Below are 22373 nucleotides of genomic sequence, written 5' to 3'. Positions count from 1 at the left end.
GTTGACTGCGAGATTTGCCAACTGAGGTTCCTCTTCACTGAAGAGAGATTACAGCTATCATTAAGTAACAATCACAACACTACCTCAAACTCATGTACAACCCCCCTGGCAAAAAATATGGCATCACCACTCTTGATGTCATTAAATCAGACAACTTTATTCAAAATGCCAACCTTCTGGCTTTAAGAAACTAAAAAATGTAATCACAAAATGATTTACATAAAAGCCTCCAACAACTACACAAGGTTACTGTGATGAATTGCAATGGAACCTCTAGTGCAGTTCCAGTGAGATGACTGAAGAAAACAGTCATATGATATGGGGCTGTATGTAAAGTCACAGGGGAGATGGCAGTCATTACATCTTCAAATGCACACGTTTGACATAGAAATTTTGGTCACTTTTCTGATTCATCAATTGAAAGTATGTTTGGCAATATAATTTTTAAAGATCATAATTTTGCCATAGAGCAAAACCTTAAACTTTTCTTCAAGAAACACAAACACATAATTTCAATGTCATGGACTATTTAATCTGTGACAGAAATTATAGAAAATGGTCCATGACAAGGCTCCAACCTGCTGAGCTGTTAACAGCAATCAGAGAAAAAGATTGAAAGAATATTGTTTGTCACTGAATGAATCCAAGCCTCAAAGACTGCAAGCTGTTATAAAAGCCAGAGGTGGTGCAACAAAGTACTAGTGGTGTAGTGTTTTTGTTTTTCATGATTCCATAATATTTTTCTCAATCGAGTGATACCATATTTTTGTCCTCTGCTGGATCTAAAAAATGAAAGCGATGACCAAGGCCTAAAATTACCTACCTATACTAATAAATACAAAATAAGCAGAATAACAATGTGTTAATTTCTTTAATGTACAGATCCAGTATGCAGAAACAGATGTGCAGAGCATGAGCAGCAGCAGCAGGATGGAGACATGTGTCCGTGTGATCCACACTGAACCTTCAGAGAAGAGACGAGAGTTTGAACATCTCCTTTCATTAGACAGTGATACAGTTCATGAATTATCCCTGTTGTTTACAAAGTACAATACATTTTACAGTTTTATACCACTGCTATCTTGGATGTTTACATCACACACACCTGTGTTTACAGCTTCCTTGTGTGTTTGTGCAACAGGCATCATGGGTGAGAGGTCCAGAGACGAGTACACAGGATGTTGTATAGAGAGAGCACTAGTGGCGTTCACAGGGTAGCGACACTGGACCGTCAGTCTGAAATAGAAAATACTTGTGTCACACCAGTTTGACTTAAAGACAGACTGAGCTCAGTGTAGTTTCCTCACCTGTACAGGGAGTCTCTGTGTATCACAGGATCAAGCAAAGGTAGAGAGACTCGATCGGCGCTGATCTGGTTTTCATAAACCAGGAAACTTCCTTCAGTCTGAGGAAACATGAGGAGATCAGAACAGAGGCCAGGGTGTATTTTCATCACAGTGTGGATACTGTGAATAATCAGAGTTTCTCACGGTGACAATCGTCCCACAGGAGTCCAGGCTGAAGCTGAACAAAGCTCTGGCACCGTCCGTCTCCATGGGAACGCAGCTGCGGTCCAATAGAGCGGTTCGGTTGGGCTGAGTGGGCGGGATGGTGTGGGTGGTGTCGACCACCGCCACCATCCTCCCCTCTGGCAAACACACTGACAGAGACACAGTGCAAACACACCTACATCAAAAACCTGGTGATTTAATGTAACAGGAGCGGATTATGAGGTTTTATGTCTCAGACCAACCTAACAGTTCTCGAGCAGGGAAGGTGCACGAATGGACAACAGTGTCCTGCACTTCCAGAGACGCTGCGTCCACAACGGACACTTCAACCCCAGCAACAAGACCCTGCAACGTCAGCTCCTACAGGGGGGAAAGGTTTGCACCCATGTTCATATTGTATAACATATATTCATAACAGCTGCAGTGGAGTGACAATAGAAGCTTTGCAATGTCAATTATACTGTAAACAAGAATAAACATTGTAGATCTTATTTGTGAGCACTGATGTGAATGTGAAGAACAGACAGAAAGTGGTCACAAGGTGTTGTAAGCTTCAGCCTGAGGAGAGCACAGATGATATCTTTGTATCCAATTCAATTAGACGGATATGAGACATTAGCTGAGTAAATGGGTGATTAAAAGACAACATATTAAATTAAAAACTTATCTGATCACACTGGAAACGTAATTCAATTAGATGATGCTCAAAAGGGAGCTTGTATGGATGAAAGCAATGATAACTAATAAATACATTTCAAATCACAAGAAGGGAAGATTGACTGACCTTGAACCTGATCGCTGGGCTGTAGACAGGGACCTCCACAGTTAAATACTCCTCCCGAGCCTCCACCGTGAACCCTCCCATCTCCACCAGGTCCCAGTCCAGCTTGCGGGCTCCGAGGAAGAGCTCCCACTGCAGCTCGCCCTGCGCCCCGGGGGCCCCGTGGTGCAGCAGCACCAGCAGGCTGCTCTCTGTGCACTTCCCCTCCAGCGTGGGGGAACGGGGAGCTGCACCGGGACGGACGGGAGATCAGAGACACGTCAGTGGGGCGCTGATGTTTTGGTGTTTTTTTGGGGGGGGGAAATTAGCATTTTGTTGGTTTTTAACAATTTCTCTACTTTTATCAACCACAGTGTTTCCCTGTCGGTTAGTTTGTATCAATTAACTATCATTTACATTAATTTGAGACCTCTACATCTTACTGTTCATGTCATGATGAAACGAAGAGACAAACTACAGCAGCATGGCATCAATAAAATAATGAATCAAATGAAAACTTACACCTAAACTCAATGACACACACCATGTTAATCATTAATATGGTGACAAAGTGAAAACACTCACCTGTGTAGTTAACACTGTGTTCTACGGTGGTTTGATGGTAAAACACGTCTCCACTGGGCCAGATGTTAAGTTTAAAGACGAAAGTGAGGCTGTAGGTCTTAAAGCCAGCTCCTATGTGCTGCGATTAGACGGCAGGTCGTTTCAGATACGCTGAACTTCTACGCATGATAAAGCTGCTTCATGTTTGGGGACTCTCACCTCAGGGATTATTTTCGGGTGTGACAGAGGGAAACGGAGCTGGAAGGAGTGGCTCTCGTTGACGTAGGAGAGCCTGGACACCACAACGTCCGCGTCACCCTGCGTCCGGTGGCTTTGGGTCCAGGTTAAGAGGTCACCACCGCCGTCTACCGTCGCCTTCAGGAGGGAGACATCAGCTGCAAAGGGGCCTAAGGTGACGGAGAATAATCCCTCAGATGGGACAGAACCTGTGGAAGGAGACAGAGAGATGAATAATGGTCTTGTCTTCAAGGCTCATATTCAGTCACTTTGTTTGGTGTGTAATTAAACAATCTTCTATTAAAGGGATAGTTCAACATTTTGACAAATTGGCCCATTGACATAATCCCTATAGTTTTCAGAGTGGGTTCATTACCTTTAATTGTCGGTGCAAGCTATTTTTAGAGTTGTTTTCGAGGCAAATGCAGAGACTGCTTGCTGAAAAACTGCCCCCGACGGGAACGCGCATCAGCGGTTTTGCATGAATTTACCTTGAAAACAACTCTGTCTCGTAACATTACGTTATTATCTCATAGCGTGGTGAATGTGCAGGTCACAACTTGTCCACCAGGGGGTTTTGGAGTTGTTAGATTGTGTATTTGATGAGTTTGATGAGGGAAACCAAGAAATCCCATGAGCCTCCGTAGCGTAGCTCTGAGCAGCTTGCAGCTCTGCTCCGCCGCTCTAAAAACAGCTGGCACCAACAATTAAAGGTAACAAACCTACTCCTAAAACTATAGGGATTATGGCAATGGGCCAATTTGCCAAAATTTTGAACTATCCCTTCAAAGACAGGCCCACTGATCTTTTATTTGTAAATTGCCTTAAATCAACATCATGATCTCAATGAAAACATGCAGCGAATATATATAAATGTGCTAAACTGATCTGAGGAAGCCTCACTGTTGGTCAGAATGGGCGTTTGTGGGATGTCAGGAGTCTTCAGCAGCCTGAAGGAGCGATGCTGCGTGAGAGGCCAACGCTCGTCCTCCCACTGGCTCATGAGGAACAGATCCACAGACATGGACCGGCTGTACTGTCCCCTCACAACACCACTCTGGAAAAGTGAAACCAACATCGGCCTCTCTTCTATCATTTATTACTATATATTTTGGATTTTGTTGGGCTTTTATTGTAAAGCCCTCTGTAACACGACCTAGAAAGGTGCTATTAAACACATTGCTTCAGGTTGAAGTACATGATCATAATGGTTATTTTAAGAGTACATGTTATTCCTGTACCTTCATGTGTGCACCGTGGGCTCCCAGAGGAATCCTGACCTCCAGTCGTCCCTCCTGCAGGCCGATCCTGTATCGTCTTTCTTTAATGTCAGATTCACTCAGAACTTGGTTGTTCACACCAAACCGTACGCCTCTGTCCCTGAACTGCCCGTGAACGAGAGGCGACAGAACGAAAGGGACAGTCCACAGCAGGTCAGACCCATCTGTTGTAGCCTCACCTGGGGGTGAGGGGGAGGAGAATGGAGGGGAGTAGAGTGAGACGGCTCCCTCTGGTCTTTTATCAAACAGCCTGAAAAGATTACACTCTTACTTACTCAGGGAGCAGGCAACAGTGGCGTCAACAGCGAGGGTGCTGCTCTGGAGTCGGTAAAGAACAGCAGCACGGACGACCTCTAAATCCACACCACTCACCTGGGAAGAGCAGAAACACACACAGCATCCAGAAAAACAGATGAAAAAAGGCACAAAGTAACTGAACGCTGTAGCTTCTTGTCTACCTTCATGAAGTAGGAGAGAGGCGACGAGTAGGGGCAGCGGAGGGTCAGACGAGAGCCGCTCAGCGAGACGTGGTAGTGCAGGGCAGCCGCCTCTGTCAGGGACAACACCACGGCTTCTTCTGGAGGCCGCTCTGCTCTGTGGAACATCACGGCCATGTCGTCCTGATGATCTCCCTGCTCCGTGACAAGAGGCATCCAATCAGCTGCTCCAACAGTGCAGCTACATACCACATTAAAACTAGGGAGGCATAACAACTATCGGTCCACATAAGACCATAAGACCACTTTTTTCTAGAATTTGTAACATTTTACCACTTTGTTTTGTCTTTCTTTAGAAAAAATGTACCACTTTTTCTAGATTTCTTTTTTTTTTTTAAGAAATTTTACCAGTTTCTTCTAGAATTTTTTTTAAAACTATTTTTTGGAGGAATTTTACCACTTTTTTTCTAGAATACCATTTTTCGAGAAACTTTTTTTCTTTCTTTAGAAATTTTTACCACTTTTTCTAGATTTATTACCGTTTTTTAACTTTTTTTTTTTTTTTTTTAAGAAATTTTACCAGTTTCTAGCCTAAAAAACTAGCCTATTTTTTGGAGGAATTTTACCACTTTTTTCTAGAATTTTTTTTAAACTTTTTTTTTGAGAATTTTTACCACTTTTTTTCTAGAAATGTTTAAGTTTGTGAAGAAACAATACCAGTTTTTTCCAGAAATGTCTCTACAATATTAACAAAAATGCCATTAACCCTAATTTGAACATACATTGACTAAAAAAAAAACATTCTTCAGTCTCAGAACTGCTTCAAAATTTTGTCCAATGGGGGTCCGTGGTCTAATTTGTATCAATTTAGGGGTCCTTGATGTAAAAAAAAAGTTTGAGAACCAATGAGTTATATAATTTGGTTAAGTCAGATTCAGAGCTATAATGTTAAATTCATCTTTACTCTCTACTTCTTAGCCTTTCTTAACCTCAGGTGTGGATATAAATGATTAAAAACGTTATCTGTATCGGCATCGGTTATGAGAAGCAGATGGTTATCGGTATCGGTGGGAAAAAAAAGTTATTGTGCATCCGCGATTAAAACATCCTGAAACCTGCCTTAGTGTCATTTCTGGATTTCACCATCAGGGCAGGAAGCTGGTTGGACACCTACAGGAAGAGAGGAAACACAAAGACGTCACACACCTTTACAACCGCACCAGCAAGTTAAAGCTCATTGCACAACTCTTCTCCTCCGCACTAGGCTTTATTCATAATTACAAATCATACAATAGATCAACCAGCTTTTTCAATTATACTTTAATGGATATAATCTTTCATTTGAATTCTTCAATGAGCAGAATCTGCATTTCAATATGAAACAGGAAATGACTCTAATCTCCTTCAATCCTCGTCTTTATGGATTCATCCTAATTTCTGGGTCAGACTGCAGACAGAGCATAGATGTGATGACGTTTGTACTTCACCTCCATGTAGTTTTCCTCACAGACGACCTCTCTGGTGCTCCATCGCCCCTGGAGAGAGCAGTGGAGCTGGAAAGGATAAAGTCCCACCTTCCCGTCCGCCTGCAGGTTCACAAACCAGACACGCAGGTAGTAGTCTGTCCCCGTCTGCAGGGAAGGTGAGGGGAGAGTCACATGGAAGGCACAATCATACAGCAAAGCATAAAATCTCAGTCGTTTGTACCTGGGTGTGGACGTGACAGGACAGGAAGGAGGCACGAAACACCAGGTCTCCAGCGTCGCTGATTACCACGGTGTAACCACAGAGAGGAGCCTCCTGATCAGAGAGGATGTGGTATCCGTACTGGTCTGGAGACGACAGAGAACCAACCACCATCAGAGGCAAGAAACAACCGCTTTCGTTGTAGCAGGATGGAGATTAAGAAGACGCAAACCTTCAAAGTCAAAACGGATCTTTGAGCCGAGGAAGCTGGACTTGACGGAGAGCCAGAAGTGACGCTCGAGGCATTTGGTCTGAAAAGTTCCTGGAAATAATGAAGAGTTCATCTTCACTTATTCCACACTGATATAAGTAAGGGTTTATTGAACTTTAAAAAGCAACAAATTGAGGACTAGGATTATATATCAACCAATGTTTTGGTATTATATCTAGATGTCCATTGCTTTGACAAGCCTATAAATATTATTACACCTTACATAAGCAATTTTGCAGATGCACTGTCATATTATTGTGTCGCACACATTTCCAATTGAGAGGAACACAAAATTAACACAATGATCTGAAACACTTTTACATGTATAGAAAGGTGCATAGATACTACAATAGCCAATTATTTTCAGCACATACTGCATACTGTAGCCCATTATTTACCTCCATAGACAGTAAACAAACTGCAAGTGCTTCAGCTGTGACAGACACCATATTTCCCATGTGGTTGAACTTTTAATAATTATATAGCCTAAAAGTGTGTGTACAGTGGAAGGTGATGTATTTTTAGTTACTAGCAGGAGACATGTAATGATGAAGCCGCTCAGTGTTGTTACCTGTCGGTGCTGGGCTGGTGACAGAGACAAGAGGCAGCACCACACTGAAATAAACACACGTCATCAGTCATTGAACGAAGCCACACTACCTGTTCCCTGTCACCTCGAAAACTTACCCACATAAAATACGAAAACATGTTATTTTCATCTTGAAAGAGCAAATATTACTAATTATTATTAAGTCCAAGAAGCTTATAGTGTAGTTGTCAGTCGTGTTTACCTGAGCAAATGTCGCCATTTTTGACAAACTCACCTGCAAGGAAGCCAATTAGCACGCACTTCCGGTCTCTTGTGTTGACGCTCTGTAAACACGGCTCTAGATTATATACGTAACTAAAATTCAAATAGTATAAAGTCACAAAAGGATATTTTCGACTCATTTTACATAAATCACTGTGTTTGACTTGATATAGAGGAAATGAATGAATAAGTTGTAGATTAAAAAGCGGCCTCACAGTGACACCTGGTGGTCAGAGTGTAGGCCTATAGTGTCTCTGATGAGCTGCACAGGATTGATAGGTTTTTATTGAGCAGCTGTGTAAACAAGCCTGAGGATGTTAGTGCAAATATCAAGTATTGATGATCAGCAATCAATAAATGAAGGGTTTGTGTAATTAGAATTGACAGTTTAAGCGATATATGGCATTTATTGAATTGATAAGCCTAATTTTAATGAATTAAGGAAGCTTTCCTTGTTAATTATGGGTCTATTGATTAATTTTAATGTGATGAGGGAAGATGAAAGAGTTTCTGAGCTGTAGTGATATTCAACCATTGATTTCCATCAAGACCTCCTGCTGTAGGAGGAGGACTGTCAGCAAATGTGACATGGCAGAGAAATGTGCATCTCAATGAGGCGTATGTTTGAAATATAGAAAGAAGGATCCCACGGAGTGATATGTAAAGCAGCAGGAGGAGCAGCTGCCTGATTAACCACAGATGAAGACGTTTAATTATCCCTGACACACTGTTGACACTGTTTTATATCATGTAGCAGCAGCAGGTAGCCTACCGGAGGCGGCGGAGGTGTGATTTGTGCGATCATCACAGTGTTGGAGCTGTCCCCTGCAGCACAGCTGGACGCCTGCGGTCACGACATCCTCCACTTCTTCACCCCACTAGGAAATGTTATTAAGTCAAGTCTGAGTAATCGGACTTATCACCAGAGAGTCCTGTGGAGAGGAAACAGGAAAACTCATCAGCCACGGAGAAGGTCACTATCTATTTAAAGAATCAGATGGGGGAGAAGACACTGGTTTGACATGTTGCGTGGGAAGAGAAACAAGAAGATACATTTTAAGAACTTTTAAATGTGTTTCTTTGACATTGAATGATTGTATTTTGATTATGAGGGGAAAAAACTGAGAAATCCTCAAGAATATTTGTGGTTTCACATGTCAGCACAATTTTTGTTTTCCAGCCATAGTCAGCTTCTTTGTTAAAAATCTTGTGCTCAAATTACCCACAGTGCAACTCAACCACCAACAGTTCAGTCAGAGATTTGGACGTGTTATGATACAGCTAAATTAACTTCTTTTTTCAATTATCCATCATGTTGTCAGCTAAAACCATTGATCAGACTCCACAAACCTCCCTCTGGAGCCAGAAAAGGTTTTCAACATCCAAATATCAAAATAAATCCAGTCTATTCCAGGGTCAGATGCTTGTTTTCCATTGACCTAGTAGACAGCTTTTTCTTTCCAAATTAGTCACTTAGTTCTCTCCTTTATTCATTTATTTAATTTAATTTAATTATTTTTCACTCTAAAGTTACCTTGGGTTTCTTGAAAGGCTTTATATAAAATTAAGTTATTATTATTATTACGGCTGGTTCTAAGGCCCAAATCTGGCCCACATACAGCACGACACTCTTCTACATCCAATCAGGTCCAATTTTGGCACATAGAGGGAAAATGTTGCAGTTGTCCGACAACACTGGAGGTTAACACTACAGCCTGACATCTGCCAAGATGTGGAAGTGTATGGGCTGGACTCGGGCCAAGGAGCCACCCACACTGGGCCAGAGGTTGCAGTGGAGTGCCCTAAGTCTCATAAACCCTTAAAATTGATTTAGAAATTGACATCTCATGACCACTAAGTTAGATTCTATGACCTTTTGGGGTCCCAGAACCTCAGGTTGACAGGCACTGACCTATAGAATAAAGTTTGTCCAAGCAAATTTCTGTCAGTATGATAAATAGTAGTCAATAGTAATGTTGTGACAGTTTGTATACTGCAAATCAAATTCAACCTTTATTCTCACTTTGTACAGCCAACCCATGACATGATACAGTACATAAGATTAGTGATGGGGCCGTTCAATAATATTATGTATTCTTCTATTAGAAATTTGCTTGGATGCACTTTAACTAAATAGCACCCCACTCCTCTGACATCTTATTATAAGGGTTGAAACTGTAAATCCAGACCAGATGTCCTCTTTAGTGTTCGGCCTCTTCATATCCAGACTGCAACAAAACACTTACATCAAGTTGTTTCCAGTCTGAAGTGTAGGTAGATAGATCATTTTCCTTGTTTATTTCCCACTGACTCAGAGTGACAGCATGGAGGGTGGTTGTGTGTGTATGTGTGTGTGTGTGTGTGTGGAGCCGGTCAGCAGTGTCCAGGCTGCCTCATTAACATTTGAGTCACATTGTGTCATTAACAACTCTGCACAGCGTGAGGAGGTCGTGCTGTGCAGGACACCGACGAGGCCTGTGCAGCTAATTATGAGTGACAGGAGTGAAGGCGCGTGTGCTGCCTTCCAGTTTTCTCTTTATTCTTCTGATTTTTCTTTCTTTCTATAAAACCTTAAAGTTAAACTTGTGATTATTGGTTTACCCAAGAGTCAGGTCTTTGTTGGATGTGTTATAGCTGAGAGCTGCTGCGTCCATGATGCTGTCCCATCGGCCTAACGATGACCTCATCTTGACCAGTGACACACCTCTTCATCCCCTCACTGCCATTCTTCCTCTCCACCAATCACGTCCTCCGGTTGGCTCCAGAATGAGGAGGATTTGAGGACGAAGGGACGTATTTATCAGCTCAACACTTCCCACTCAAACGTCCAGCTCTCACACCTTTCACTGATTGGTTAGAGGTCACATATTTTTATATATTTTTTGGGACTTTTACAGCTTTGGACATCATCTGAAAGGAGCATCAAGGAATATAAGAAGAGGATTGTTGTATTGTTTTTCTTGTTTGAGGTGGAGATGCTCGTCTCTCAGGTGCAGGTGCTTCTCCTGGCTTTGTTTTCCTCTGTGGTGCTGGTGCAGGTCAGCGGAGCTCCACACAGAGACATGAAGACAGAAATACTGAGAGCCGACTTCACAAACAACAAGGTAACTCACTGATATATCTCACATTGTACTGATTTTACTCACTCAACTATAGGTAATACTTTACAGGAGTTGAAATATCAACTATTTCATGTCAAACTTGAAATTGAAGTCTGAGGAACTTATTTTAGTTGCCATCCCTCTTTCCTTTTCCATCTTTAGGATCTCACTCAGTTGCTCCTGCTGAAGTTCATGTCTGAGCTGATGGCGGCGAGAGCAGAACAAGTTCTCCCCGGGCTGCAGGAGGAGGAGGAGGAAGAGGAGCTGGGAGTCAGGGAGCAGCTGATGCGGCGACACATCCCCCTCTCCCAAAGGGAGCGCAAAGCCGGCTGCCGCAACTTCTTCTGGAAGACGTTCACCTCCTGCTAACACAAAGAGTGTGTGTTTGTGTTGTTTTAACCTGTGCTTCCTTCCATGTTCGCTCACTTTGTTGTAACTGTCATTTACTGCGAGATGTTAAATATAATATATATATTTTAAGATTGGTGTCTAAAATAAACTTTTCTGATTTAAAGAGTGAGTTTGTGATGATTTTTTTTGCATTTAAGAGGAACTTTAGAGATGATTATCTTTTGAAAAATGATGTACTGTATAAAAAAAGAATGACAAAGAGCCTGATGAACTTGCTGACATTTTAATAAACAATTATGTTACTACAACCTGCATCAGGAGAAAGAAATCCATCCGTGGGTTCACATGCTCTCCCATCCATGTAACTAACCTGTCGTTTCTACTAATAATCTTTCTATTCAGTACAAAGTGTTGTCCTTCTCCTCAGAGAGGGGTGGGGGGGGACTCATCAGCGGACTGAAGTCTGCTGCTGTACCGTGGCTCCTCCTGATCTACGAGCTCCGACTCACAGCGTTTTTCCAACAGTAAGGTTGATGAGCGGATGAGTTGGCATGATTGAGGATGTTAAAAAATGAAAAAAAAAAGACACATCTGAGTATTAATGAAATGATTGGTGGTAAAAAGCTGAGTAACGCTAATAAGAGTATTTACAAATTGTGAGATAAATTAACAAGTGATGAAAACTCTGAACCGTTTTAGCATGAGCACAAAAAAAAGGAGAAGAAAAAAAAAAGCACAATTCACAGACAAAGTCAGTTTCAATAAAGGGATTGTTATGAAACTGAATGACATCCTTGAGGTAAGGCTTTGCAATTTCTAGCCCTTTAAGTTACACATGTACAAAATGAGGACGGAGAGACACAATCGTAACAAATACTGGAGCTCGTTACTCTAATAATATGACGACGAGTGCAAGGATGAACAAATATAACCTCCACGTGTGAAGACTTCGACTTTTTTTTTTTCTTGTGGGGAAGAAATACATGATACTAAACTGTAAAATGTATTTCTCCTTGTTTAAGTGAAATTTACCTAATAATCTTCTGAATTTACAAACTTCACTTTCATAATTTCCCTCACATTCACAGACGCTTCACAGGAGGCTCAAGCTTCATATAGCAGGATGCTTTCAAACGACCAACACCCTGTTTTTCCTTTAGACAGAAGAAAGCGTTTGACTTCATTGCACCATCGTCTTCAATGTAACAGTCAAGTATCAACAAAACAACAAATATCAAACAAAACCAAAGCAGGACCGTGTGTCGTAGACATTCAAAAATATAATTCTCGATGTTTTGTTTTTTTTAAATGGCCAAAATCCTGTTATGAGTTTTGATTTGTCAACTAAACATGATGTTGTAACAACTGAGCGATGATCTGTTCGAGCAAATATTGTACTAGTGTTCAGTAAAAGTTAAAGAGAATAAAAAAACAAAACAAAAGTGTTGTGGGTTGAAAAGTGAACTACACATTCCTTTCGTCTACATTTCTTGTTCTATGAGGCTACTGCACTACAGGCTACATGCTGTTCAAACCAGTCTCCCTGTCAAACCAAAGCAGTCTGTTATGTACACTCACAGTTGTTGCTTTATGTGCTTTTAAAAAAACAAAAACAGAAAAAAAACCCCGCTTTGCTTTGAGGCAGTTCTGCACTTTAGAGTTTTACAAATGTACAGGTCCCAGCGCTCGGACGAGCCGTCATCCTCGTTCAAAAAAAAATACGCGCTTGAATCTGTGATGTCCCTCCGTTCTTTAATAATCAAAGTGTCGACAATGTGCAAGCTAGATGAATAGTACCGGTGTGAGTAAACGGAGTGTGGAGCCCGAGCTGCCTGCAGGTCAGGCTACTGTCGTTCCAATACTGAGCTAAAAAGGTGAAAAGCAGTGAAAGTTGTGTACCGACAAAAAAAAAAAGCTCAAAATGTGAATCTGAACGACAGGAAATCAACGAGGTGGTGCAACAGAAAATATGACACTGTAAATGAAGCTGCAGCTGCGGACCGACAGAGGGAGCTATAGCGACGCTTGTCAACTCATGATCGGGAGAAAGCAAGACATAGAAAACACAAAAGTAATTCACTTGACAGAACAAAGCCGGAGGACGTCCTGTCCTGTCCTGTCCTGTCTGTGCAATACGCCGGCCGGTTCGTGGGAGTGCTGTGTTAGCAGTCGGTGGAGATTTTGGCTGACAGGTCCTGGATGCGGCGGGCGCTGCAGCTCTTGCACAAGATGTGGCCGTCCAGCGGGTAGCAGCCCCGGCCCTCCCCTTCGGACGACAGCAGGAGGCCGCATTCCTGATCAACACAGACACTCCAGTCAGTTCCTCTGCACGCTCTCGCATGGGACTCACACTGTAAATATTTGTAGGACGGTAACAAATCCAGCCCCACTCTAAACCCTCTTTGATTTTTCCCTGCACAGAATATGGTGATATATGATAATTTAATCCAAGAGTTTCCAGGCAAGTAAAGAATTTTTCCATTAATTATTTTGAGTCTTATGAACTTCATAAGTACCTGAACAGTTTTAAAGACACTTTGGGGCTTTTAAACCCATTAAGTCTTTAACCTCTCAAAAGCAACTTTCAGATGGATAGATAGATAGATAGATAGATAGATAGATAGATAGATAGATAGATAGATAGATAGATAGATAGATAGATAGATAGATAGATAGATAGATAGATAGATAGATAGATAGATAGATAGATAGATAGATAGATAGATAGAAAATTAATAATTCAACACGTGAAAAAAGAAAAGAAAAGCAACTTTCTGGTATTCACAGATCTATAAATCTCACCTCACAGACGTAACAATTGACATGGAAGCTCCGGTCCAGAGCCACTATCCTGACGGTCTCCTCCTGGCCCCGTTCAGGCATGATGGGCTCGCCGCACACTGAGCAGCGAGGGGCGTACTTCCTGTCCGGGCACAACAACAACAACAACAACAACATTGAGGAATGAGGTTTTCACTTTACTGCAGATCAGTGACACTTCTCCTCTGTGTCTCTAACGCTCAGTGTGGAGCGCGACTGTGTTCGTACCTGTGAAAGTCGTCTATGCAGTGGATCTGCGAGGTGGCGTCCACGGTGAAGGGCACGCCGTCCAAGCAGCAGTTGCACACCACGCAGTTGAAGCAGCGAGGGTGGTAGGCCTTTCCCATGGCCCGCAGGATACGGTCCAGGATGGGCTTGGAGCATTTTGAACAGCGCTCTAGTGTGCTCTAAACGCAAAGAAAGAAGAAACAGCAAGGAGATGAAGAGTCAATGTCGCCGGTTATCACAAAAATACAAAAATTGCACCGTAGATCCTTTACTTACAATGTAACAACTCTCGCAGTAACTCTTCTTGTCCAGGGCGTAGAACGGTTGCCCTCGGAGACGGGCGTGGCAGGTGATGCATGTGAAGCACTCCACGTGAAACACCTGCTCCATGGCGATGCAGCCGCTGCCGTCTCCGACCACGTTGTCACCACAGCGGGCGCAGCGACCTGGACACAAGACGGTCAAACATCAGTTTCAAATGTCAGAAAGCAGGTTTTGTGGCGTCGTGAGTTATTGATGCTCCGAGACGGGACCGTACCAAAGTACTCCTCTGCCGGTGGGTGGTTCATGTCGTACACCAGCTTCTTAGTGAGTCGGTCCAGCTCCTCCTCGGGCCTGGTGGCGGCTATTCCCTGCTGGAGAGGAGCGGAACCATGAAGCAACTGAGAAACAGAAATAAAACACGCTCTTAGCTCTTTTGCAATGCATCGTTATTTTAACATTCATCATATTTAAAGCATCTCATCACTTTTCAGGGTGTTTAAAGAGGAAATAAGCAGGATTATTCCCATAGCTTTGCTAAATTGTTACCTTCATTAAAAAGCTCCGTTACCCATAATCTTTTGTTTATGACAGTTAAAGCAGAAGTGAGTGATATATTTGTGTTAATATAAGTCTTAAATAGTTATATCTTCCAACAGCAATCACTTCTATAGAGTGTTTGGACTGAAACACGGGTCTCTCAGTCCCTCTGCTCTGCTCTGAGCCGAAGAGAAAACATTTATCGTATCCTACAGTTTTTATCCAATGAGGAGAGAGAACGGCATGCAGGGCTGTGTGTGCAGCCAAGGAACGCCGTGAATGTGGTGACGTAGCGACGAGGACTGTTATGGTGCGTTCAAGGAAACTCGTATTTTTCCGACCGTGAAGTCGTACCAGTTCGATCTGGTACGAGTTCACCGGTCGGAAGTTACGAGTGGCCGTTATAGTGACTTTCACCGGTAAAACAGGTCGGAAAAACACGAGTGGGTTGCCTGGAACGCTACAAAGTCGTAAGTTGTGACTTGAAGCTGTAATTTACGATTTCAAAAGCCTGCCTGGAACGCAGCATTAGCGAAAACGACCGGACCACTCACTTCTGCTTTAAGACTACACAAATACACACGTCGTAACATCGTATATGTTATACAACGTCATCTACCGCTCCATGTTTTGATTTTTCGCCGGCTTCGTTGTAAACAAATGCACATGGCTGAGAGGAGGGTTAGCGAAACAGCCGAAAAGCGACCAGACTTGCATAGTTCCTCTTTAAATTCAAACATCTTGTGCTCCTACCTTGCTGGACTGATAGGCAGGACTCTGAACGGCTCCTGGTTGGTTATTCTCCATCCCTCTCTTCATCATCGGACCCTGGTTGACTCGTCCTCCGGCCCCCGAGCCGCTCCCCTTGTACACCGCCTCCGAGTGCAAATCCTGACCCTGTGACCCGGGGTGCTGCGGGTACCAGCCCTGAGGACTTGCCTGAGTCTGGGGCGGGGGCCGTGACACGTGCTGGCGAGGAGGGGGCGGGGTGTAGGCCTGTTCGGCCTGCCTCCCCGTCTGCGAGTAGGTGACGGGCTGCGCCGTCTTGACCTGGACGCTGAACCGGGGCCCGGTGGGGGTGGAGGCGGTGGTGTAGGAGGCCGGGACGGGCTGGGGGTAGGGTTTCGGGGTCGGGGAGGGGGAGTAGTAATCCTGCTGGTGGGAGGTGGCGTACTGAGGCGCCTGGTGCTCGCTGGGGTACGGGGGCGCCGGGTGGTACTGACTCTGGGGGTGGGGGGGGTAGCCCATCGACGGCCGACCCTGAGGAGGAGCCGCACTCTGGTGTGCAGGTTTGTAGTGATCCCCTGAGAGGTATTTGTTGTAAGGCACATTGTCGTAGAGCTGCGGGGAGACGGCGTTCATAAAATGAGACACTGACGGAAGAGTTTATGGTTCTGAAACTCAAAAAAAGCAACTGATTCACATGCAGCGAAAGATAACGGTGTGTTTCCCTACTTGTGTGCTGTTATCCTGTGGGTGGCTGTCCAGATCAGCGAGCATGCTGGTGAGGGAGTCAATGTCCGCATCGATTTTAGAGTGATAGCTCACTGGCTTCTCAGGACCACGGTGCTGACATCACAACAGTGTTAGAAACATGTTACTAGATTAGAACCGTGAGGTCAAAACATCAATAAAGTGTTATTGTGTCATGTTGTCAACACTTTCACACCCCTTCCCCCCCCTAGTACGTCTCCATCACTTGGAGGTCAGGGTGTTAGTAAGTACCCACCATCAGCTCGTAGCTGTCCATGTGGGGGCTCCAGTTGCGCTCTTCCTTGGGCCCATGTGGAGGGGGGTAATAGTGATCACTAGAGGGATGATGGATCGGTCCACCTATTGATTAGAGAACAGATATTGTAGTTTCTTAACAACATCAGAAGGCAGATCTTCTTTTAAAGGGATAGTTCAACATTTTGGCAAATTGGCCCATTGCTATAACCCCTATAGTCATAGCAGTAGGTTCGTTACCTTTAATTGTCGGTGCAAGCTGTTTTTAGAACGGCCGAGCAGAGCTGCAAGCTGCTCAGAGCTACGCTACGGAGGCTCATGGGATTTCTTGCTTTACCTCATCAAACTCAACAAATACACAATCCAACAACTCCAAAGCGCTCTCGTGGACAAATTGTGACCTGCACATTCACCACACTATGAGAAAATAACTGAACGTTAAGAGACAGAGTTGTTTTCGAGGCAAATGCAGAGACTGCTTGCTGAAAAACTGCCCCTGACGGGAACGCCAAAATGTTGAACTATCCCTTTAAACACTCATGTTATATTCTTTCAAGCCTGCCCTAAAAGCAGTACTGACATGACCGTATTGTATGTGTAGAGATAGCTTTATTAGACACAGAAGTTACGTCAGTTACAGAATATGTCAACTATTGCTGTGTGACTCTGTGGTTCCCACTTTTGGTGTAGATAAGAAAAGATCAATAAGCTCAGTTACAGTAACTCATGATACTGCCGTGAGGAAGGAGAAGTTTTTATATAGTGCCGCTTTTCACACAATGGCAGTAATTGTACTCTCGTTCTAAGCAGTGATAGGGAAGTACATGATGTGTCGGGGCGAATGCAGTGTGAATCAACTAAAGCGAATGTTTCAAAAACTGAATCTTCACAGAGCAAAAGTTTGAAAAGAGTCTGGAGGTCCATGTGTGTGTTTACATACGGTCTTACCTGTGGGTCCAGTGGCCATGTACCTATTGGCCATCTCGCCTCCTCCTCCACCGTTCTGGTCGTAGACACCATATTTTGGCCGGAAGTCGGACACGCCCTTTTTGTTGGGGGCTCTGTAGATCGCTGACCCAGCAGAGTGGGACATCTGTGGGACGGCTCGCTCTGGGCTGTCCAGAGTCCTCGGAGGAAGCCAGGTGGGACCGGACATGGCAGGCTTCTGGGGTCAGGAAGAGGAAGGAAAAAATGTTTCTGACAATAAAGTTTGTTTTGTAAAATAACCGCTGCATGCTTTGGTGACGGCACAATGGCGTCCCGACTGTTTAGTGACTGTGCATCATCATGACTTATGTTTTTCAGCTTTTAGCCGTGATTTGCATGAACACAGCTGGAGCTGCTGTGTGTGTATTTTCGTCATAGGTAACCAGTGGAAACTGAGGGATGCCTCGGACTTTGTTTCCTATGGCAACGGAGACACACAGTTTGAACAATAGGTTCCTAGTTGAGGAGCAGGAAGAGAGGGGCCATTCTGAAAGGCATGGGGATTTCCAGCCGGCTCACACATTGCCCCAAAACGTGTGCGTGTGTGTTTTTGTGTGCCTCGAGACACAAACACTTAGGCACAAAAAAAAAGAAAAAAAATCTCCGGCACTCACGCTGTACACACACACACACACTCCTACAGATACACAAACAGGTGCAAATTTGTGGGTATCCTTTTGCCTGTTATCCCCCCACAATGGTTATTGTCTCTGGGTGTTTACACACCCGTATCATTGATTTCCAAATAAAGCGAGAGACAAAAACAAGGCAGGAAACGTTGTGTAATGATATGTGTCTGTACACTTGTGAACACCTGGCTCATAACAATATATTATGTATTCTCTGTGGGATAAATAACAACACTGGAGCACACAGCTGAGCTGAAAAAGTGCTGACTGGTTTTTACAGAAGGAAATATTCAACTAAAAAACACCAGTTTATATTTCAATGCATGTTATTAAAGTGTTGGATTTTTTTCTGAAAGGGAAATGGGTCGGGTTAACTCTGAATATGAGTTTGTGATGGACTTCTATGGGGGTATATAAAGCGTGTAACTAAAAACGAATTATGATTATGAATCTGTGCCCAAGGAAGAGAGCTTAAGGATGAACTGTGCCACCGTGTGATTGACACGATGCACGATGGACTGCAACAAATCTGCATTGTCAGAGAGGAGAAATTAATAGCCCTTTCAGATTGATTGTATGTGGGTTGTTTGGTCGTAGTAAATCCTTGTCAGTAAGAGGATTATAATGATGGATGAGAGGATGATGCAGCTGCAGTGAAATACAATGCTTCAATACAGGTTTTAAGCCTTTTTGTTTCTTTTATACGTTTTTTATTCCCTTTCCTTATTATATGTGTATATGAGATAGATGTTACTACTATGACACCATGCAGTGCCAGCATGGGTCAAACTGCCCTCACACACTCATCATGTGGAGGAAAGTGTGACCACCACCTCCACCATCGACCTGAATTGAGCTCCTGTCTGAATCCGGATGAACACACACTCAAATCCGAGGATGTCTGGGCCAGGAAATTAATCTCAGCGGTTTTATCACTCTGCTCAAAGCCAATTGGGAGGTTGTCGAGTGATTAAAAAAAAAACACACACATACTGTACATCTCTATGTATTTCTCCATCTATCACTCTTGCTGCATGCAGAGAAGGCGCAGCAACTCGATCATGAAATGTCAAAGTTGGTGACAGTGACAAGACTCAAGCGAGTGAGAATAAACAAAGAGGGACATCCGGTGGCTTTTTTTTATTGTTATGTTTAAAAAAAATAAAACGCACACCTCACGCGTTCCAGCATCACGGAAAAGCGATTGTAAAATGAACAGCAGCACAGCAACAAACTAATACCAGCTGCAAATTTGACTGAGTCATCCTGAGTCATTCCCATTCCCAGTCTCTCACACACACACAGTTTGCTCATTCAGTAACAATCGGGCTTTTATTTTGAAGGAGACAGACTAGCTATAATTAGCTTTGCATGTTTGACACAATGTGGCGAAGTGTGGCAGTGAAACTGAACGAAATGACAAGACAACAACAACAACAACAACATGACTATGAATCACCATCTCTCAGGAAATGGGACAAAGAAACAAAACAAAACAGATCCGCAAACATGAACTCCAGTCGACATTAGCAACCTATTAGCATTTCCTACCTTTTTTTTTTTTTTTTTTTTTACAGTACCTTTTACAGTGCCTCTCCTCTTCTCTTCGGTCTCATCTACGAAGCAAGAACAATATAAAATTGGTAAATAATGAAACAAAGACGACAGATTAGAAACACTTCACTGTTTTTGTTTTTCTCCCCCGGTTCGAACGTTAACGATAGTTCCGTTCGCGAACAGTAACGTCTCCAACGGACCAACAGACACCAACTGTCCAGTCGGTTACTTCAGTTTTTAGCGTCATATACGGGCAAAACACACCGCTAACGTGACAAAATAACCCGTAATGAGTGATAATTAGCGACAATTAACTTTAATAACAGGCCTGTTTACTTGTTTGCTAGCCTGTTTTGAACTCGCAGCAGAGCTCGTGCCTTGCCCCCCCGGGCTAACTTTAACACAGACCGACAGACAGCCGATAGAGAAGAGGAACCGGTGGAAATAACAACCGACACCTACCGCCCGAGCCGAGCCCCGCAACCACAGCCCACACCTCCGACTAAACGTCTGCAGCTCGGTGAAAGTTATCCCCCAAACTACTTTCTTTTAGCCTCGGCGTCGTTAACCTACTTTGTCACGGATCCTGAGGCCTTCAGCAGCAGCAGCAGCTCCTCACTGCGTTCCCGACGTGTGACGTAGCTGCTCCCTCTCTCTCTCTCTCTGTGTGTGTGGTGAGCGGTGGGGGGTCTGTCACACACACACACACATCAGCAAATAAAAATACAGAGCCCAGCTCTACTGTACACACTGTCCTACTTTATTTTATTAGGGAAAAACGATGACAATTTAGCAGTTATTCATTTATATCCATAATAGTAAATTACATCCATGTTTCTTATTAAGTGGGATCACTGTGAAAGCTGTTTATCATAGCTTTCACTGTAGTTTAGTTTCATACTGTTTCTTATAAATTCATTCATTTCATGCAGAAGCCAGAAACCCCACATAAAGTTTGATTTCTTTTTTTGGATGAACTATGAACATTTTAAAGTTCACTTGTTCAAAAAATGATCTGCCACTCCATTCATTTGCAAACTGAAATAGGCCTAGATATAACTAAGTAAATAAAATGGTAGTGTCAAGTGTAACCTGAATGTAATAAAATTCAGCTGATACATAGATCACATACTGTAGCCTACATAAGAAAGCCTAAATCCTACATAAACATAGTTTATTAGTTGCAGCTGTAACTCAGAATTAAACTAAACCCTAAACTAGATAATGTGTCCTACTATTCTTACTTAAAAAGATGCATTATTGTTATATTACTGTATATGCATGAGTAAAAAAACACAATAAACTGAAAATTGGTTATCAAATTTATGCATAGCTGTGAAGTAATCTTTTCTAGACTTGCTGAACATTTTGTAAAAATGCCACTTTGGTCAATATTTGAAACACAAACGATGCCAACCCCAGAACATGTGTTTTACATGTTTTATTAAGCATTAGTCAACTGCTGTTAAAGTTTAATTTACTTTTATTGTGCTGACATTTACAGTTATTTCATTTGAGGTTTTGATTGTAGCAGCTTGTCATTGATCATACTGAGTTGTTTTTTTCTTCCTCTTTTGTTTACCACTCTGCACCCAGCAGTGGTTTATGAAGGTCATGTGGTTGCTTTATTATTTTGCGGTTCATGAGATTTGGGTCAACCGTTACCCCCCACCCACCCCACTTTCCTCTTCCTCCCACTGCAACCAACACCAGCACCATGTTGGGGGGCCACTGCTTTTCCCCCAGGAGACGACTCTTCACAGGAAAGGGTTTCATAACTGTCATTTATCTTTTTATTTCCCCAGTCTGTCTGTGCCAACGAGTGCACAAACAAACACGGCTGCTCGCTGGGATATCCCCGCTTCCTCCTCCTGTTCCTCCTTCCAGTAGCTCGGTCCGTGCCTTTTGCCCTTATATGTCCAGAGTCCTCTGCGGTCGCAGGAAGAGGCAGTTTAAGCAGATCTGTTATTGTTGCAGGAGCCATCAACACTTTGGCACCAACAGGGGGATTTGAAGTCAAAGCATGGCTTCAGTCCATACATTATCAGATGAACAATATAGTTCTGTCTAGGCAACCAGGAACCCGCAAAAAAAAAGGGGAATCCCTCCCTGCCTTTGTTCTGTGAGACGAGGAGTGACGGCCGCTCAATAGATGTTGAGAATTTCATTTGTTTCTGGAATTTCACAAAACTGGCTTCAAGTTTAGGTTAATCAGCGTCTTTAATTTGATTTTTAAAAAATGTGTTTGTTTTTTCCAGTCGTACGTTTCAAATTTCTTGTGTGTTTTTATAATGTCCTAAATGTTTTTTATACATGTAATATTTTCTTATCTTATATGCTATTTTATGTTATACAATGTATCTTTGTTTTTATTTTTGAAGCACATTGAGTTTACGCTTGCCATATGAAATGTGCTATATAAATAAATTTGACTTGACTTGACTTGAGATTATTGAAAAGTGTTTCTAACCACTCTCTAAGTGAAATATATATATAGAGTAAACTTTGGAAATTATGAAAACTAAATAAGCAAATCTCTTTTCCCCCCTTTGTCCAAAATTGAAATCCACCTTAGCTTGTAGCCAGAGACAAACATTACATATCAACAAACTAA

The 22373-nt window shown here is 42.9% G+C and overlaps 3 protein-coding genes and 1 long non-coding RNA gene across 7 annotated transcripts; 1 reads left to right on the top strand and 3 right to left on the bottom strand.

Moving 5' to 3' along the window:
* Window positions 1-1303: 1303 nt before the first annotated feature.
* Window positions 1304-6649, bottom strand: LOC311001926 (uncharacterized protein; the record flags this gene model as incomplete). The annotated part of the gene is made up of 13 exons (XM_083993104.1): window positions 1304-1405; window positions 1491-1660; window positions 1754-1871; window positions 2296-2519; window positions 2857-2974; window positions 3055-3281; window positions 3976-4129; window positions 4314-4531; window positions 4628-4724; window positions 4811-4984; window positions 5909-5959; window positions 6277-6420; window positions 6497-6649. The coding sequence occupies 13 exons, from the start codon at window positions 6647-6649 to the stop codon at window positions 1304-1306; spliced, it is 1950 nt and encodes a 649-aa protein (XP_083849230.1).
* Window positions 6650-6742: 93 nt separating this feature from the next.
* LOC311001813 lies at window positions 6743-8467 on the bottom strand. The gene is made up of 3 exons (XR_014596207.1): window positions 8330-8467; window positions 7318-7361; window positions 6743-6797 (listed from the first exon to the last, which is right to left on the bottom strand). It is a non-coding gene; the product is annotated as an uncharacterized lncRNA (long non-coding RNA).
* Window positions 8468-10532: 2065 nt separating this feature from the next.
* sst5 (somatostatin 5) lies at window positions 10533-11027 on the top strand (the record flags this gene model as incomplete). The annotated part of the gene is made up of 2 exons (XM_083992979.1): window positions 10533-10661; window positions 10821-11027. The coding sequence occupies 2 exons, from the start codon at window positions 10533-10535 to the stop codon at window positions 11025-11027; spliced, it is 336 nt and encodes a 111-aa protein (XP_083849105.1).
* Window positions 11028-12302: 1275 nt separating this feature from the next.
* Window positions 12303-20427, bottom strand: trip6 (thyroid hormone receptor interactor 6). 4 transcript variants are annotated; one of them, XM_083992971.1, is made up of 11 exons: window positions 20333-20427; window positions 19783-19818; window positions 17535-17751; window positions 16588-16691; window positions 16314-16427; window positions 15612-16199; window positions 14596-14719; window positions 14334-14503; window positions 14058-14236; window positions 13812-13932; window positions 12303-13303 (listed from the first exon to the last, which is right to left on the bottom strand). In XM_083992971.1, the coding sequence occupies exons 3-11, from the start codon at window positions 17740-17742 to the stop codon at window positions 13172-13174; spliced, it is 1740 nt and encodes a 579-aa protein (XP_083849097.1). In that variant the 5' UTR covers window positions 17743-17751; window positions 19783-19818; window positions 20333-20427; the 3' UTR covers window positions 12303-13171. The 4 variants fall into 4 exon arrangements, with proteins under 4 accessions (XP_083849097.1, XP_083849099.1, XP_083849100.1 ...); XM_083992973.1 differs by having other exon boundaries at window positions 14596-14692; XM_083992974.1 differs by having other exon boundaries at window positions 14596-14689.
* Window positions 20428-22373: the final 1946 nt, after the last annotated feature.

Source organism: Trachurus trachurus (assembly GCF_905171665.1).
Source record: "Trachurus trachurus genome assembly, chromosome: 18".
NCBI classification, from domain to species: domain Eukaryota; kingdom Metazoa; phylum Chordata; class Actinopteri; order Carangiformes; family Carangidae; genus Trachurus; species Trachurus trachurus.
The sequence above is the reverse complement of the archived record's forward strand: the minus strand, read 5'-3'. Positions and strand labels throughout refer to the sequence as shown.